We start from the raw sequence: 16,733 nt of genomic DNA on the forward strand, positions 1-16,733 counted from the left end.
TGAAAGGGAGAAGAGCCAGCTGCATGGGGAGTTGGGGAGGGGAGGACAGAGGTGAAGGCCAAACTTCGCTCTGGGTGGTAGATCACTTCTGGGTGTGGGTGGGGGGGAAGGTAGGGAAGGAATGGAGGCAAAGCTGGGAAGCAAAGGCATGCCACAGGAGACCACATGAGATGCAAGTAAGAGCTTCTGCCACCCCACATCAAGTGGAAAGGTTTGAGATCACTTTCCCAAAATGGGAACGAAGGGGCCAGCCCAACTTCGCCTCTCCCTGGGCTTCAGCAGACAGTGGCACAGACCCTCACTGGCATGTCTGGTGTCACAGAGTACACTAGAGCCACAGACACAAGCAGAAGCCTCAGGCCAACAGCCTCGCACAAGACACCTGGCTTGACAACAGACAGGCAGAGGAACTTAGAGGCTTAGGGTCCCCGGCCTACAATGTCATTACCTGTCCTGTTTCCTGGGCAGAGTACTTCTGCAGAACTTAGGGCTAGCAGCAGGGGAAGAGAGAGGGCTAGAAGTCCAGGCAGGTAGAAAACAAGAGAAGGAACATTAGCTTGGAAGAAAGGAGAAGTGTTATACACAACGATTAGGACATTTTTCCCATTCCCCCTGTGCTGATCCTGGCTGCTTTCTCTCTGCGCAGAAACTGGACACATATCACTACCGCAGTGAAATCTAGGGCTCTGTGAACACTTTTAGTATCTTGATTTCCTGACAATATCGCCAGAAGCTCTTCAGTAGGAGGGTGTTTGCCGTTGCCACGATGACCACCAGATCTATTCAGCTGCCTAAAGAGCCCCCTACCACATGCTCCATGGCTGTGCCCGGTCCCTTCCTCTGCTTGCAGAATTATGAGGGGAGGGAAAAGCAGCAGCGGATGAACAGACAGAATAAAAGGGAGGGATTTCAAACGCTGAATGCCATTCAAATGGTAGCACATCTGCCCTCGAGAGACTTCAAGCAGCTCCAAGCACCAAGAGTAACCATCAAAAAAAAGATAACAGGGAGCAGAGCCAAGTTTAATTCCATCCCACCCCAGCTTCCCCATGAAAGACGGCCGTAATTAGAAAGACAGAAATCTCACAGGCAAAGGCTAAATGACATTTGGGATTCCTAACCTAATCTTTTTAATTTTGGAAGGGTGTTTCTCCGAGTGGTAATGGCAGCCAGAGGCACGGCGGCACCAACCTTTCTGACAGTGTGGTCTTCACACTGTTGGTTCTGACAAAGGGAGTCAGGGAGTCATCCTTAGAAGAGGTGATCAGGCCAGTGGAGGAATTGTGGCTCAGTCCCCCTCCACTGCTGAGGGAGATGTCAATGGACTCACAGCTGGTATGGAGGCTGCTAACAGACTGGAAGCCCAGACCTTCCTTGCTAACTGCCGAGGAGCTGCTGGCGGTGGTGCCCCAGGTGAGGCTGTTGGAGGGGCCCGAGTTAGCTGAGCTGGGGCTGGAGGCTAGAGGAGACTGGTTGAGGTCCACGTTCTTACTGTAGAGAGGACTGCTGCTCCCACTGCTCAGGATGCCACTGCCTGATGGGGAGTCTAGGTTACCTTGCTGGGTCATGGTGGCATGAGGATTGGAGATGACCACCGAGTTTTTCATGTTTTCAGCTGTGGCGATGGGCACTTGCTTGGTAGGCTTCCCACCAAAGAGTCTGTGAAGAGACAAATGGTTGTGTGGGTTGAACACCCAAGGGGTGCCAAACTATTCATGAAGGGCGGGGCACAGGCGTTAGTGAGAGCCCTTGGGGAGGGAGCCATTCCTACCACCACAGCTAAAGGCACTACGTAGGGAGAGGTCAGCCATAAAGTATATCCCAGGCTTTCACTACCAAGTTCTAGGCTGCAGCTGAGACCGTGGCTCTAGATGAGCCAAACGATGATGGGCAATAATTTTCTACTGTCCTATCTACACAGGTCCACAATCTTATTTTCCTCTGTTCCTATAAATAGGCTAACTAGATCACTGCCGTGGCTCATGAAACATCTAAAGGAAAAAAGAGCTGTCTTGGTCATCTTTGAATCTGTGGCCTTGGCCACAAAGCAGGCACACGGTTTATCACACTCAACTCTAAGGGTTTCGGGTTTGTTTGATCTGTAAGCGCAACACACAGAAATCAAGAACATGAGTCTGTATCTGGCAGGGGTCTGGGAATAGTATCTTTATAGATTTATTCTCAATGGAAAGCTCAACTTGAAAGATGGGTCTCACAGGGCCACAGAGCTTGATTCATCCGATGACATGCACAGAAATCTTGCAGGGCTCGTAAGACGTTAGACTGGACACAATGAATGTGAACTGTATCTCTATGACAGATACACAGAAATGCCACTGTCATCTCCCCACTACTCATGGCCAAAATGTGCTGTCAGCCCACAGGGAGTTGGTGGTACACAAATACCCTCCTTTTCCACCAGCAGAGAGTGCGAGGGTCGAATGGCAGAAGTGTCTTAAAGTCAGAGGGTGGTCCACAATCCAGTAACACAATTATCCCACCCATTAGAACCCATGTGGAGTAAAGAAAGTTGGGTTGAAGAGTCACGAAACTACTAGTATTTGGAAATGCAGATTGCCTTTCACCTACGTACTCAAAATGGTGTGGATCTTATCTCTGTTCTCTCCAAACAGACCTACAAATCTCGATTACTGTAAAGACAAAATAATCAATCCTTCTTACTACAGCATCTGCTGACAGAGGACAAATGCTTTTTGCATGGTGACAAGCAGGGATGGAAATATCCTCATGTAGAACCTTGGCTTTAGAATGCTTACATACTTCTAGTGACAGGATCCTCATTACTTCAAAAGGTAACTCACTCCACTACCAAGCACTTCTAATCGCTACAAAACCAAAATTTCATCCTTTTCTGACTTTTGCACATTGCTCCTCATCCTGCTCTATGTAACTACACAGAAGTCCAGTCTTTTGTCTGTTACTCCTTCAAATTATTTGAGTTATCTATCATGCTTCACCTAAGATTTCTCTTCTCCATGTTAATACGCACGGAAAGAATTGAGAACACCTTAACGATTGAGGAAAAATGTAATTTACCAGGAATTGGCCGAAAGAAGCCTAAGGAGATGCGTGCATTTTCAAATATTCTATTACACTAGCCTCAGGATACAGTAAAATGCCTTTGTAGTTACTAAAGGAAATCTATAACACCAAAGAGCAAATATTACACATAACACTTGAGGCAACAAGCAGCGAAAATTTTCATTTACAAGACAACCTGTTAAAACAACAAAGAGCAGCCCAATAGGACCTTCCCCTTGAAAAAAATAATCATTATTGAAATTCTAATCATCAAGTCTAGACAAAGAACAGTGCACTGCTTCATTATACCTTTCATGCGGAATGCTGCCTCTGAAGTCTTTTCAAACATTCCTGTTCATCCCAAAATATGTACGAGTGCGTATCATTTTTACTTTTCCACCGCTTAATTTCCTATCCTTGGGATTTACTCTTTCTTATAACACATTTCCTGGAAAGGTAGGATGAGCTCTAAGCTATGTAGCTGCAGTTTGAGGATGGTTCAATGGATAGTAAGATGAGATAATATAAACAGGAAAAAGTTGTATGCATTCAAAACAAACTATTAAAAGAAAAAGAGTGAATATTTTCGTATTAAGAACTTCTCAATGGGAAAATGGGGGAAATGATGTCTTTTTAAGGTAATAGGAAATAAATTACTTTTTTTCAGAAATATCTCTGCTTTAAGAGGATTTTTCTTTCATAATAAGAAAGGTAAGATTTCAGACTAACTTGGAATTATGCATATAGCATAAAAAAGTTATGTGGGGGCTGGGCATGGTATCTCACACCTGTAATCCTAGCACTCTGGGAGGCTGAGATGGGAGGATCACTTGAGGCCGGGAGTTCAAGAATAACCTGAGCAAGAGTGAGACCCTGTCTCCATTAAAATTAGAAAAAATTAGCTGGGTATAGTGGTGCACCTGTAGTCCCAGCTACTCAGGAGGCTGAGGTGGGAGGATCACTTGAGCCCAGAGTTTGAGGTTGTGGTGAGCTACGATGACGCCACTGCACTCTAGCTTGGGGAACAGAGAAAGACCCTGTCTAAAGAATTTGTCTAAAAAAAATTAAAATTAAAATTATTTTTTTAGACCCTGTCTAAAAAAATTTAAAAGTATGTGGGGACAATGGGGTAGGGCTATATGAGAAAAAGATCTGATCAAAATCACTACCTGCCATAATGAGAAAGCTCAGCCACTGAATTACCAGGACAAGAAAGAAAGAAAAAAAAAAAAAGATCTGCCTCTTTTGAGCTTCTCAACCAGGCTGAGGGGTCCATCAAGATTTCATCTTGAATGGTAGGAAGCTAATTTCAACTGAGTGCTTGGTATGGCCAGAAATGGTGCAAAGGTAAATCTTTACAAAAACCAGGAGAGCATCATCCTCCCCATTCTACAGATGAGGAAACTGGGCCAGAATTGTTAAGAAATGTCACATGGCAGCTAATTAAAATAGACCCATGATGACTGATCCCAATACGAAAAGATAATCAGTTGACTGCCAAATTGCTGACAGGATCTGACCAAACAGCTTTCCCAAGGACTAACGTGGAGAAAAACAGAGGCTGCTTTAACTAAGGAATGGAAATTATTAACCCTGGATGCTGCTCCCTGTGTTCCAGTTCTGCTCGGTACCATTTATGTGCTCACTTACCTGCGGAGTGTGGGAGAGGCCACATCTGGGTACTTGGCCCCAGGCTGGAGAGTGGCCTGAGCCGGGGTGGACACAGGCTGGGCTGCAGGGTTCACTTTAACTGAGTTACAGGAAGCCACACTCTCATTGTCCGATGAGATGCCTTTCTCCTTATCTGTCTGGTTGACCAGACCTGGCAGAGAGCTGCCTAGGGCTGTCTTGGAAGGCTCCCTCAGCTTAGGCACCGGCAGGCCTGCTGACTTGCTGCTGATGTTGGAATCTATGCTGCTGGTACTAGACCTGTTCCCAGCCCCATTCCGGCTGTTGGACTTACTGGGCCTCGGCAAACTCCGATACTGCAGGTTTGTCCTGGAGCTGAGAGACAGATACCCGTCGTCCTGATTCTGAGCCCCATCCATGCTCGACTTCCGGCCAGCAGACCTACCAACAAGTGCAGATGACTTTGGGATTTTGCCCAGCGTGGCTGACCTGCTGGTGACAGTGGCCCCGCTGGCTGTGATCATGGCCAGACCGGCGGTTGAGCCGCTCTGCTTCTTGAACCCAAAGCTGTTGGCATTGGCAGTGGGCGTCCTGGTACTGCTGGGGAGGGCCTTTTTGGATTCATCACCACTGCTGCGGCCTGCGTCTGATGGGGAGCGCTTCACCTGGGAGGCCTTGGGAGAAAGCCTTCCTTTCTCAGACACCTTTGCATCGTCTGTTTTTCCTAAGAGAGAGATCAGAAAGATTAGCTCACAAACCAAGAGCCCAGCTCATCCTTCGTGTCTGTTTAAGATGCTTCCCTCTTCTGAAGGGTTGGTTCACTTTTTCCTTGAGGAGGCAGAGGAAAGAGCTTTTTATAAAGATAATACAGCCTACCACTGTCACTGTGAGCCTTTTAGGAAATGTCAATGATTTTACTCATTTACAAAACAGTCTAAATTTACCCAGGATAAAGCAAAGCCAGTCAATCATTGACAAATCTGGGGGGGGGGGGGGGGAAGATCCTGCCTTTTACTAACCTTTCATCCTCTGTCTGTTAAAAAGCTATCTCTAATGTGACCAGGGAGCACTGCTATCCTGTTTATATACATTTCTTAAATCATGACAACAGTGACTCCACAGATTGACAGCTTGTAAACCCATGCCCTTGAATAGCCTGCACTGGGTGTGTTAATTCTTATGCAGTATGTATTAAAGATTCAGTATGCCCCAGCAGCTGAACCATCTTTAGAGTGTAGGAAGTTTGTATGCTTACATATTTCCACTTAGAAAAAGGCAGGGATGTGAACCTTTATGAAAGCTGGTTGTCAGCAAAGTACAAATCCTAAGAAGTAACATACAGCATCAAGTCCCTGCTAGAGGAACTATGGTTTTGGTTTGCAAGCTGACAGCTACAGAGGCAAGACAGCGCTGGTCTTTTACTCACCAGTTCCTGTGGTCTTCAGCGTGCCGGCTGGGGCAGACGGCTTTGTCCTAGGCATGGTGATGCCCACCTGAGCTGTCATGCCTCGCCGCCACGAGCCTGTCTGGGAGATGACGGGATTCTTCTTGCCAGACGTGCTCTTGTCAGACTCATCAGATACGTCAGAGGGATTCCGCCTCCACTTGGAGCCCGGCTCCATCTTTACGCCGCTGTCTGACCCTCCGTCTGACTTCTTGACATCATCACCAGACCACAGGGGATTCCTCTCCACCTGCGAGTGTTTCTCAGCATCAGTCTGTGGACAGAGACTCCTGAATTAGTCCTTCCTGCATCCCAGTGTAAGAAGCCCCTCACTCTAAAGGCAAAAATGCCGATACATTGGACTTGGTGAGGGAAAAAATACAGCAAATAATATAAATGTATCCTTAGAAAAGAATGAGGGAGGAGAGTAAAGAGACCGAGGGGAAAAAGCGGGCAAGCACCTCTAGGGAGGAGAACCGACAGAGCAGATGGAGATGGGGGGAAATTCAGCTGCCAACTCTCTGCCACTTGGAGACAAGCCTCCAACTCCCGCCACTGGGTCCCTACCCAGCACCCAGCCTCCCAGCCTGTCCCCATTTGTTCTGCCTAATGCCCATCACTCCACTGCCAGTGAGATCTTTGGATCTAACGCACCAAGCACCGGAGCAAGTGAGGGTGATTGCTGGTTCCCGACTCAGGGGGATCCAGGAGCTGAGAGGAAGTGAATCTTCCAGCAGTGCTTCTCACAAGTGCTCAGCGCCAGCGGTGCCTGCCCCCACCCGGCAGCATTTATACGCCACTGCTCCGCTCCCCTTGTGGGATTCTGCTCAGACAAGGGATATAATTAGCCAGCTTTCTTTGGAAGAGCCCTGACCTGCTGGCCATGGAACCCAGGCGGGGGAAAGAAGTGTGACGTTAATGATCTCCTGCAGTTAACAGGCATAAAGCAGGACAGAAGGCCTCCTGGGGTTGCAGGCCAGTCCAGGAGACCAGCAGGAGCGTGGGGCAGGAGTGAGGAAACCCAGGGCAGCAGCACTTTCTGGGTGGCTGCACTCAGAGCCCCGCGTTTGCCGTATTTAACCACCAAGAGTGGGCAACGGCAGCGGGTGGGAAATTAAAATGAACACCTGGTGAGAATCTGGCCTGACGCCTGTCATCCAAGAAGTGGTCCCAACGCCTTCCTCTGCGGAATACAATGGCTGGATGGGACAAAAGGTAAAAACAGACAGGCAGGCGAGTTTAATTGCCTCTGTGTCTTCCTCAGCCCCCTCTCCTCCTTACGAATTCCACTCATTCATTATAGCTGCCTTGCAGTTCTTTCATTTGTTTTTCCCAGCTAGGTGGCAGAGATAGGAGGACAAAAGCACACTCCCTGAGCAGCTCATCCTTCGGCTGTGGCACAGGGAGGCAGAGAGGGGAGTCCCCACGTGTGGCGCAGAGCAGGAGCAAAGTCAAAGCTGGGTCAGCGAGTGGATGAATGACGAGCACGGCTTTTCAGGCTACAACATACTCATCTGGTCCCAGTGCTGTCTGGTCAAGGGGGGGTCAGCAGGTAAGCAGGACTGTCTTTATCTCATTTGTAAAAAACGAGCAGAAACGAGTTACCCACTCCCTGTCTCAACTGCTTCAGCCCAGAAGCAGAACTTCCTTGATGGCCGCTGTCCCTCAGGTGTCACAGAGGGTCAAAGAGTCAGAGAATCTGCTGGTCAGATCAACCCCCACCCTGCATGGAGTTTACGGTCCACGGAAGGAGGCAGAGTGTGAGTTAGTAAAGATGTAGTTGGGAATTAGGAAGACTACTATAAGGAAAGGACAAGGACTCTGATGGAGAAACACAGGCTTTGACCTGCTTCAGACTGTGAAGACAGGGTGAGCACAGTGGTCAGGTAAGGCCCTTTTGATGAAGTGCCCTGAAGAAGGAGAAGCTACTTAGCGAAGATCACGTCAGGCAGAGGGAACTGCATGTGCAAAGGCCCTGAGACTGGAAAGAACTTGGCTTTGGAAGGATTCACTCACCAAATATTTATTGGGTACCACTATGTACCAGGCAAGCTTATCTGCACTGGAAATACCGCAAGGAACAAATGCAAGTTGTTAACCTCATGGAGCTTACATTCAAGTATATTCTATTGACAATACATTCTACCAAGTACTAAACACTTAGCACAGGCCACATCCTAAATTACTGCATTATTTATTCTTTTAATGTTCTTAATACCTATTTTCCCCTAATCAAATTGTAATGATCCTGATAACAGCAGCATAACAAGTTAAATTTATTGTGCCCTTCCTTTCCTACGTGGTTGACTAAGCTAAAGGGTTTGACGTGTATCATTGAATTTAATTCTCGTCATAAACCTATAAAGAAGTTATAGTTAAGTTTCTTCGTTTTACATGAGGAAACTGAGGCACAGAGTGGGAAAGAAAATTTTCTAAGATCACACAGTGAGAAAGCAGAGATGCAGGGATTCCAGGGAGTCTGAAAGCAGAGACCACACTTTAACCACAGTGCCACGCTGCCTTCCTTGCAGACATGCCCAAGGATCTGAGACACTTCTGTATAACCAGTAGATTCTCTTTCCTTACTGGCAGGCAGGCAGGCTGCTTCCCAACCCCAACCCCAGCTTCCGGGTGGGTCCCCTAGAACACTTAATTCTATCAGTGGTAGAGAAAGCGTGCATGTTCTGGCCCAAGACCATTGCCTCGTTCTATCCCTCTGGAAAGAACAATCATCCAACCATCTCACCCCTCCTAACTTGGTCCAGGGTGGCAGTTTCCCAGCTCTACTCTGCTGGGCATTTGCCCTGGGACCTCTTGGGCTTTGAGTTCACATCCCCATAGCAGATCCTTCCTGAGCTAGGTGCTGGACTGTGTGGTGGCACCTCTTGGGGTTAATGAATAAGGCTGGGACTTATTCATCCTCGCTGTTCCCAGAGCTTACAATAGCGGGGCCCGCCAGCAGGATGCCCATGTGAAAACACACAGAGTTCCATCCTCCCTGCCTGTGATGTCAGTCACTTCCATCTCTTTGTCACTGCCATTCTGAACAGTTTTCTTATAGCCCCTACTTGGAAGTAGGGAAATAAGGGACCTCAGAGGGGAGGCCCATCCTCTGAGGGTGAGAGGATGGAACCAAGGTGAGGCCTAGGGAGTGCAAACCTTGGCGTGGTGTGGGGGACAGCATGGGCTCTGGGTCTGAGAAACCAGCTTCAAGTGCCAGGTGCTACTGCTGGTCTGCTATGTGTAACCACGGAGGATGCTGCTTCTCTTCTCTGAGATTTTTACCTTGTGTACAAAACGGAATGAAAAGAACAAGGCCTCTTAGAGGCTCCATCAATGAAACATAGAGGGCCTCTGTACATGGTGGCCCTTTTCCTCACTGACTCTTCTCTCTCTCAAAACTCGCAACACTTGGTTGGGCACGGTGGCTCTCGCCTATAATACTAGCACTGTGGGAGGCTGAGACAGGTGGATCACTTGAGCTCAGGAGTTTGAGACCAGCCTGAGGAAGAGAGTAAGACCCTGTCTCTAAAAATAGCCAGGTGTTGTGTCAGGACCCTGTAGTCCCAGCTACTCAGGAGGCTGAGGCAAGAGGATCACTTGAGCCCAAGAATTTATGGTTGCTGTGAGCTGTGATGCCACAGCACTCTAGTGTTGGACTGCCATGCCAATAGAAGGCAGGGATCTTCCCTCCTTACCCTGTGTCCTCTGCAGACCTAAATGGTGGCGTGGCTGAGGTGTGAGCCCCAGTAACTACAGAAATAGTGAGTGGCATCACTACCTGCCAGTCCTCCTTCTAGGCACTGTGTCTCTCTGTACGTATCCTTAGGTTGTCTTATCCTCTGAGGTCAGATTATTTTCCATACTTCACACACAAGAAAAATACAGGTTTGAAGAGGAAAATTAACTTGCCCCAAACCAGAAGCAGCAGCTCCCAATAGATGAGCAAAAGAGGCACCCTTCCTGTTCCCGGTCAAAGCACACCCCCTACCCCAAAATCCAGAGGACATCGAGAGAACTCCAGGGTCAGCCCAGCCACGCGGGACAGAAATCCTTGCCACCCCATTCAGAATTTTATTTCCCTGACCTGAGTCATACAAATAAAACTCACGTGGAATTACCCTTTTCCCCCCTGCATATTAAAAATTTCCCAGGCATTAGAAATGAGAGGAAATCTGGATGTGTCCATATTTCTACCTGCCCTCCACTTAAAGGAGAGAAAATACTAAAGTCCGGGACACAAGTGTGCAGATGAGCATGTGGGGAGCTATGTGTGCTTATTACCAACACACTGTCCCCAAATACAATACTGCAAGTAGAAGATCAACAGCTTTGAAACTACAAACAAAATACTAATATAGCAAGAGCAGTCAACTTTTAGTTACTGACATGAATGGAGGAGGGAAGCAGAGGGACAGGTAAGCCAGAGGGCAGGAGGGAGGGAGGAAAGTAACTTCTGAGCAGCTCTCCAACCTCAGGGACTGAGACATGTTCAGACAAAGTATTTCCAAGTCATTTTCACACTCACCCTTCCAGACAGGTCTAACTGCTGTCATGTTATGGACGAGGAAGCAGAGGCTCGGCAAGATTGATTACCTTATCTGAAGAAGGTCACCGGGAAAGACCATGTGACTCAGGGCCACCTGACTTCAGAGTCATACCTTTTCCCTGCCACCAAGTCTGATCTGGCTGCCTGAGTGGACTCACCAGCTCTCCTGGAGGAAGTCGGTGGAAAGGATTCTTTGCCCAGCACACCGAGAAGCAGCAAGCACAGGGGCCTAGGATGGCTGGGTGCGTGTACCTGGCGGAGGGCACCCTTCAGTGCTCCTCAGCATCCTCAGAAAAGCTCGGAGTCCCACACAGACAAAGGGAACCTCCGTCCCCAAAGATCCGCCTACCCCTCTTTCAATCAGCTACAGGAGGCTGCTCCTTAAGGTTTCCCACACAATAACTTCCCTGTTCCCTAGATGCATTTCCTTTGAGCTGTTCCTCACCGGCTTTTTAAATGGGAAAACCTAGGCAGACAACCTGTCCTCAACTTGCTTTCCGGACAGACACACTGAACCACTTCCTCCTGCCTTCCCCCTCGTCCAGAGTAAACCAGCGTGTGACAGGAGCCCCAGCACAGAAGAAGGCACAGCTCTTGGAAAGGGTGCAGCGCACATCTTCCCACTGCCTGGTGCTGCTGGGAGAGGAGTAATGGCCCTTAGCATTCCTCAGATTGAGATGGGGAAGAGGGTAGGAGCTGCGAATTATGCTGATTCAAGTATTTTGAGATGCTCCCTTGTGAGGAACAAAGGGAATGTTGCTAAAAATCCATTTACAGAAACCAGTGCAACATAAATACTAGTAACTACTGACACTATCTGCATTTATTTTATTCCAAGACCTACGTTTTTAGTTTTTATTTTAATATTTTAAACTCAGTAAACCCTTTATATTTCTTGAAATAACTTCTGATTTTGATTAAAAGGTGTGTTTATATAGAATCCCTGAACCTTTTCTGATGTGATATTTGCAAGATGAAGACAAAGAGCTGGTTCAAAGAATTATTTACAAATCCCAGATGCATACCCTATAGCAGGCATCCTCAAACTTTTTAAACAGGGGGCCAATTCACTGTCCCTCAGACTGTTGGAGGGCCGGACTATAGTTTAAACAAAAAAACTATGAACAAATTCCTATGCATACTGCACATATCTTATTTTGAAGTAAAAAACAAAACGGGAACAAATACAATTCACACCACCTCATGTGGCCCACAGGCTGCAGTTTGAGGACCCCTGCCCTATAGCAACATGGAACAGAGAAATTCTTCTAACACTGTGCTTTTCTAGCTCAACATGCATCTTTGGAGCAAGCCTCTCTTTATCTTGCAAGTAAACAAGAGAAATCTCCCTGATTCACTGATAACTCTCTCTCTCCCTCCCATTTCCCCCTCCCTGTAGTACCTCTAATAACCTGAATACTTCCCTAAATACACAGGGAAATAGGCCAGGTGGTCAATTCCTTCGTTTTCTACCCTAGTACCTACGGAAAGTCAAGAAGCTTAGTGGTTGTTAACGTGAATATAAAATGAATCTTTGTAAATAAGTTAGTGTCCACAAGGAAAGGAAAACTGGTGGATACTGTGATATTTGGCATATGGTAGATGGTAGGAACATAGGCTGGCTGGGTGTTTCTAATTTGTGTCTAATCACCAATTAAACAGTGATCATTCTTGGGCAATGTGGCTTAGGTTTTGTTTTTTTTTTTTTTGGATTTTGGCCGAGGCTAGGTTTGAACCCGCCATCTCTGGCATATGGGACCGGCGCCCTTCTCCTTGAGCCACAGGTGCCGCCCAGGTTTTGTTTTTTATGTAGTAAAGTACACGATCTTGAGTGCACAGCTTAAATAAATTTTGTAAGATTAACATACATAAGTACCACTCAGATCAAGATAAAGAACATTACCAGCACCCCCCTAAAATGACCCCCTTCTAGTCATTTGGGTAGTAGTTTTTTTGTTTTTTTGTTTTTTTTTTTAAACAAATCCACCCTCACTCCCGAACAATCATTAGAAAGTCTGGCTAAAATGAGAACACAAGCAGTGACTGGCAATCCCAGAGGCAACACCTCATATATTTCATCAGGCAGTCAAGGTTTCCACTTCTGTGGGGCAGAATCATTCCCACAGTCTAACACATCTTTTCTTTAGCCCTATCTTCAGAGAAGAGAAGCTTTTGACAGCAAAGAAATTTCCAAAGTAGGTCCTATATGTATAGAGTAAAAAATAGCTGGAGAAGGAAGAAGATATGAAAGAAGAGGTCGTGTTAGAGGTCTGCGCTCCCCAAGGTCACTCGGGAGCCTTTGTCCTGTTCTCCTTTTCCCAAGGGCTCACCCAGGAGTGCGGCCCCCACCAGCCGGAAGACCAATCATCAGAAGGATTGCAGACCCCTGTGTCAGGGCTACCACGGCTGGCCAGTCCTTGTGCTGGTCAGCTCCAAACTGGGGACAAGCTGTGAGGATGACACTTCACTTTTCTATTAGGAAAATGAACTTACTAGAACCACTTAGTCCCTGCCAACCTCTGTGGAATGGGCCAGGGCACATGCCCACGTGAAACTTGGCCTTGAGACACAAAATCTGAGAGCTTAAAGCAGGGTTGAAAACTCGACTGCCTCGGGGTCAGGCAAACATCTGAAAGTGTGCAGCTGGCCTGTCGGTAGGTAGAAGCTGAGCACCAGGACGAGGTCTAAAGGGGACGGGTACTGGGACATCTGCCGGTCACTGCCCCGTGGAGAATGTAAGGTGAAGGAGGCAATAGTTCTGATTTTTCAAGAGAAACCAGAAATACACGTACACTTTCATGTGAAACAAGGTAATTTTTAACATCTGACATGGACTCATGCCTGTAATCCTAGCACTCTGGGAGGTGGAGGCAGGGAGATAGCTTGAGCTCATGAGCAAAAGCGAGACCTCATCTCTACTAAAAAATAGAAAAACTGAGGCAAGAGGATCTCTTGAGCCCGAGTTCAAGGTTGCTGTGAGCTATGACACCATAGCACTCTACCCAGGGTGACAGCTTGAGACTCTGTCTCAAAAATAAATAAATAAAATGAAATGAAAATGAGAAAAAAAAATAAAATGAAATAAAATATAATAAAACAAAATCTGACATGGAATCAGGTTTAAAGGAAGAGTTAATACTGTAGGCCAAATAAAACACTTTGGCAGGATGATGTGACCAACAGTTCCCAACCTCAGGTCAGGACACACGGGTCTTCTGGCAGGGCTGTTCATCTTTGTCTCTCTCCGTCCATCTAGAGCAGTGATTTTCGACCAGTGTGCCATGAAAAATTTTAAAGACCATTAATTAAATTATTTTCAAAGGAAGTTCAAAGCACAGTAGGTATATTCTTTTCTTTACTCTTTTTTATGATCAACATAATTTAAGTGTGCTATAGGTTCAAGTATGCCGTGAGATAAAAAAAGATTAAAAAACACTGATCTAGAGGGATCAGCCACGTGCCCCTGGGCAGCCATGGCAAAGGGAACACGTGCTCTAGGCTAAGAACTACCAACATCCTTTTCTGTTTGTTTGTTTGTTTAAACAGATTTTAAAGCTAAAGGCCAGGGAGGAAATGTGATTCCACCAAGGCGAAAACGGTGAGGGTGGCCAGTTTCCACTGCCCCTGCCTGGCTAGGAGATGAGCACACAGGCAGGGGACCAGGGCACCTCTCACCTTCCTGGGGATCCTGTTCACCCCAAATGGCCCTCCCCCACTACCAGCCAGAGGCTCCCTTCTGGCAGGGGCCCCGAGGAGCCTGGGAGCCTTGTGCTCCTTACCTGAGCATCCAGATTTTTGCGGGAGGAGGCAGGCGTGTTGGCGTAGGAGCTGATGGAGGAGCTGGTGTTGATGTCATCAGTGCTGAGGTTGTCTATGGTGTCGCTGATGCCACTGCTGACGGAGCTGCTGTCATCCCAGCTGCCAAGACAAACACAACCTCAACGCCAAACCCTCATACGCTCCAGCTTGGGCTGAAGCAGCCAGGTGAGTGTGCACCGTTCCCGAAAGGACCTGACCTGTGTCATCAAGTCCTGGGTGAGGTTCTTTTGCCTCAGATGTGACTCATCAAAAGGCACCGTCCAACTCTGCTGCTTGGCATTGGCAGATGGTGAAGTGGCTGACAGGTACCTCCTCCAAACTGTGGGTGCTTCCCGGAGCAGAAGTGGCTACAGACACTATCCATTTCCTAGCCTGACCTCAAGGTCATCATGGGAACCTGATAAAAGCCATGAGTTTGGGGCTAGAGCTGAAAGTGTGGGGGAAAGAGCCGACATCAGCCCCTCCCCAGGGCTCAGAGCAGCAGAAGAGCTGCTGTTTGATTTCTTTGGACTCCACTCCTAGAGTGCAATGAGGAGGGAAGGCAAGTGACGATAGTCAGCAGAAACCTGCCACCTCTATTAGAAGTTAACTCTGATAATACCCCCAAATTAGCGCTCTTCATTTCTTAGTTGGCTTAACCAACTGAGGCCAGCCCCAAGCTGCTTAAGTCGAATTTCCATGAAATGACTCTCCATTCTTTATTTCCTTCTGCCTCCACAGCTGCCAATACCACCACATTTAATCCAGCCCACATCCCACCACTTCTGCTTGCAAATATGTCCAAATGTGCACAGCTCTCTCCCCCACCCTACCTGCAGTTCACGGTGCTGTCAACTTTGCCTGGGTTTCTGCAGAAAGGCCAAATGGTCTCTGCGGCCCACTTCTGCTCCCTAATGATCCATTCTCCCCATGACAGCCAGAATGATCTTTCTGAGACGTAAATCAGATCTTGCCACCTGACTGCTTAATACTCTCAAGTTGCTTCTCAGGAACTTAGAATCGGAATTTCTCCCCTGGCCCTCGAGACTCGCTGGTCTGCCTCCCTTCCCATTCCTACCTTGTCCCCTTCTCTCCATCGAGACTGGGTCTAATCCCGTGAACTTCAGCTCCTTCTAACCTACCATTGTTCTCATCGCCAAGGCTTTACATTGGTTATCTCTTTTACTGGACACTTATCCCTGCTTACTTCTCTTTCGAATCTCAGCTGCCCCAGGAAGTTTATATCAGGCCAGGCACGTTGACTCAAGGTCTGTAATCCTAGCACTCTGGGAGACCAAGGCATGTAGATCGCTTGTGTTCATGAGTTTAAGACTAGCCTGAGCAAGAGTAAGACCCCATCTCTAGTAAAAACAGAAAAAACTAGACAGGTGTTGTGGCTGGTACCTGTAGTCCTGGTTACTCGGGAGGCTGAAGCACAGAGAATTGCTTAAGCCTAAGAGTTTGAGGTTGCTGTTGAGATATGATGATGCCATGCCACTCTACCCAGGATGACAGAGTGGGACTGTGTCAAAAAAAAAAAAAAAAAAAAAAAAAGAGACAAGGGGAGAGGAGGGGAAAGAGGGGACAGGAGGGGAAAGAGGGGAGGGAGGGAGGGGGGGGGAGAGAGAGAGAGAGAGAGAGAGAGAGAAAGAAGAGAAGAAAAGAGAAAGGAAGGTAGGTTATGCCCTGCCCATCAAGCTTGTAATGCTCTATGAAACCAGCCTGTTGCGTTTGCTCATTGGTTTGGCTGCAAGGTGGCAGGTATGCAGCAGGCACTCAATCAATACCTGCTAACTGAAGCTCATGCGAAAGGGGTTGAGTGGACCATAAAGTAAGTCCCAACATCAATGAGGCACTGTTCTAACTGACCTAGTAGAAAAAGGTGAGTATTCTTCTTTTCCTTTTGTACAGGAGGAGAAACTGAGGCTTAGAAAGGTGAGATGGCTAGTAAGAGGTGGAATGGATCTGGATTCAGCTACTGACTCCAGAGCCATCCTCTTTACTGTGATGCCAGATGGCTTTCCATTATGTCAATCCTTGGGGAACACACCAGATGTGACATGGCCCACTTCCCCAGAAGGAAGCCAGACACTCTGGTTCAAGGCCACACAGAGCCAGGGCTGGCAGGCCTGATAACAAAGCCCTGACTTAATCATGTTATTCTGTTATTCTACCACTAAGCCTTCCACAGGGGTCCAAAGCACTGCAAAGGGCAGCATGAAATGCTGGGTGGTTGGGATTGCAAAAGCCAAGGGTGCTCCTTTTCCCCTA

At 47.5% G+C, this 16,733-nt stretch overlaps 1 protein-coding gene across 5 annotated transcripts in view; it reads right to left on the minus strand.

Moving 5' to 3' along the window:
- NAV2 (neuron navigator 2) overlaps window positions 1-16,733 on the minus strand; it is a 434,895-nt gene that overhangs the window by 63,503 nt on the left and 354,659 nt on the right. For 4 of the 5 annotated variants that reach the window (XR_008374143.1, XM_053560432.1, XM_053560431.1 and 1 more), the window contains 5 exons: window positions 14,444-14,582; window positions 6,098-6,389; window positions 4,693-5,395; window positions 1,192-1,659; window positions 449-514 (listed from right to left, as the gene is read on the minus strand). Coding sequence is in view for 4 of the 5 variants with exons in the window: in XM_053560432.1 (XP_053416407.1) it covers window positions 449-514; window positions 1,192-1,659; window positions 4,693-5,395; window positions 6,098-6,389; window positions 14,444-14,582 (1,668 nt within the window). In the remaining variant the exon portion in view is untranslated. The remainder of the gene's footprint in view (window positions 1-448; window positions 515-1,191; window positions 1,660-4,692; window positions 5,396-6,097; window positions 6,390-14,443; window positions 14,583-16,733) is intronic. The other variant, XM_053560434.1, reaches the window with a different exon arrangement.

Source organism: Nycticebus coucang, chromosome 14 (genome assembly GCF_027406575.1).
Source record: "Nycticebus coucang isolate mNycCou1 chromosome 14, mNycCou1.pri, whole genome shotgun sequence".
Taxonomy (NCBI): domain Eukaryota; kingdom Metazoa; phylum Chordata; class Mammalia; order Primates; family Lorisidae; genus Nycticebus; species Nycticebus coucang.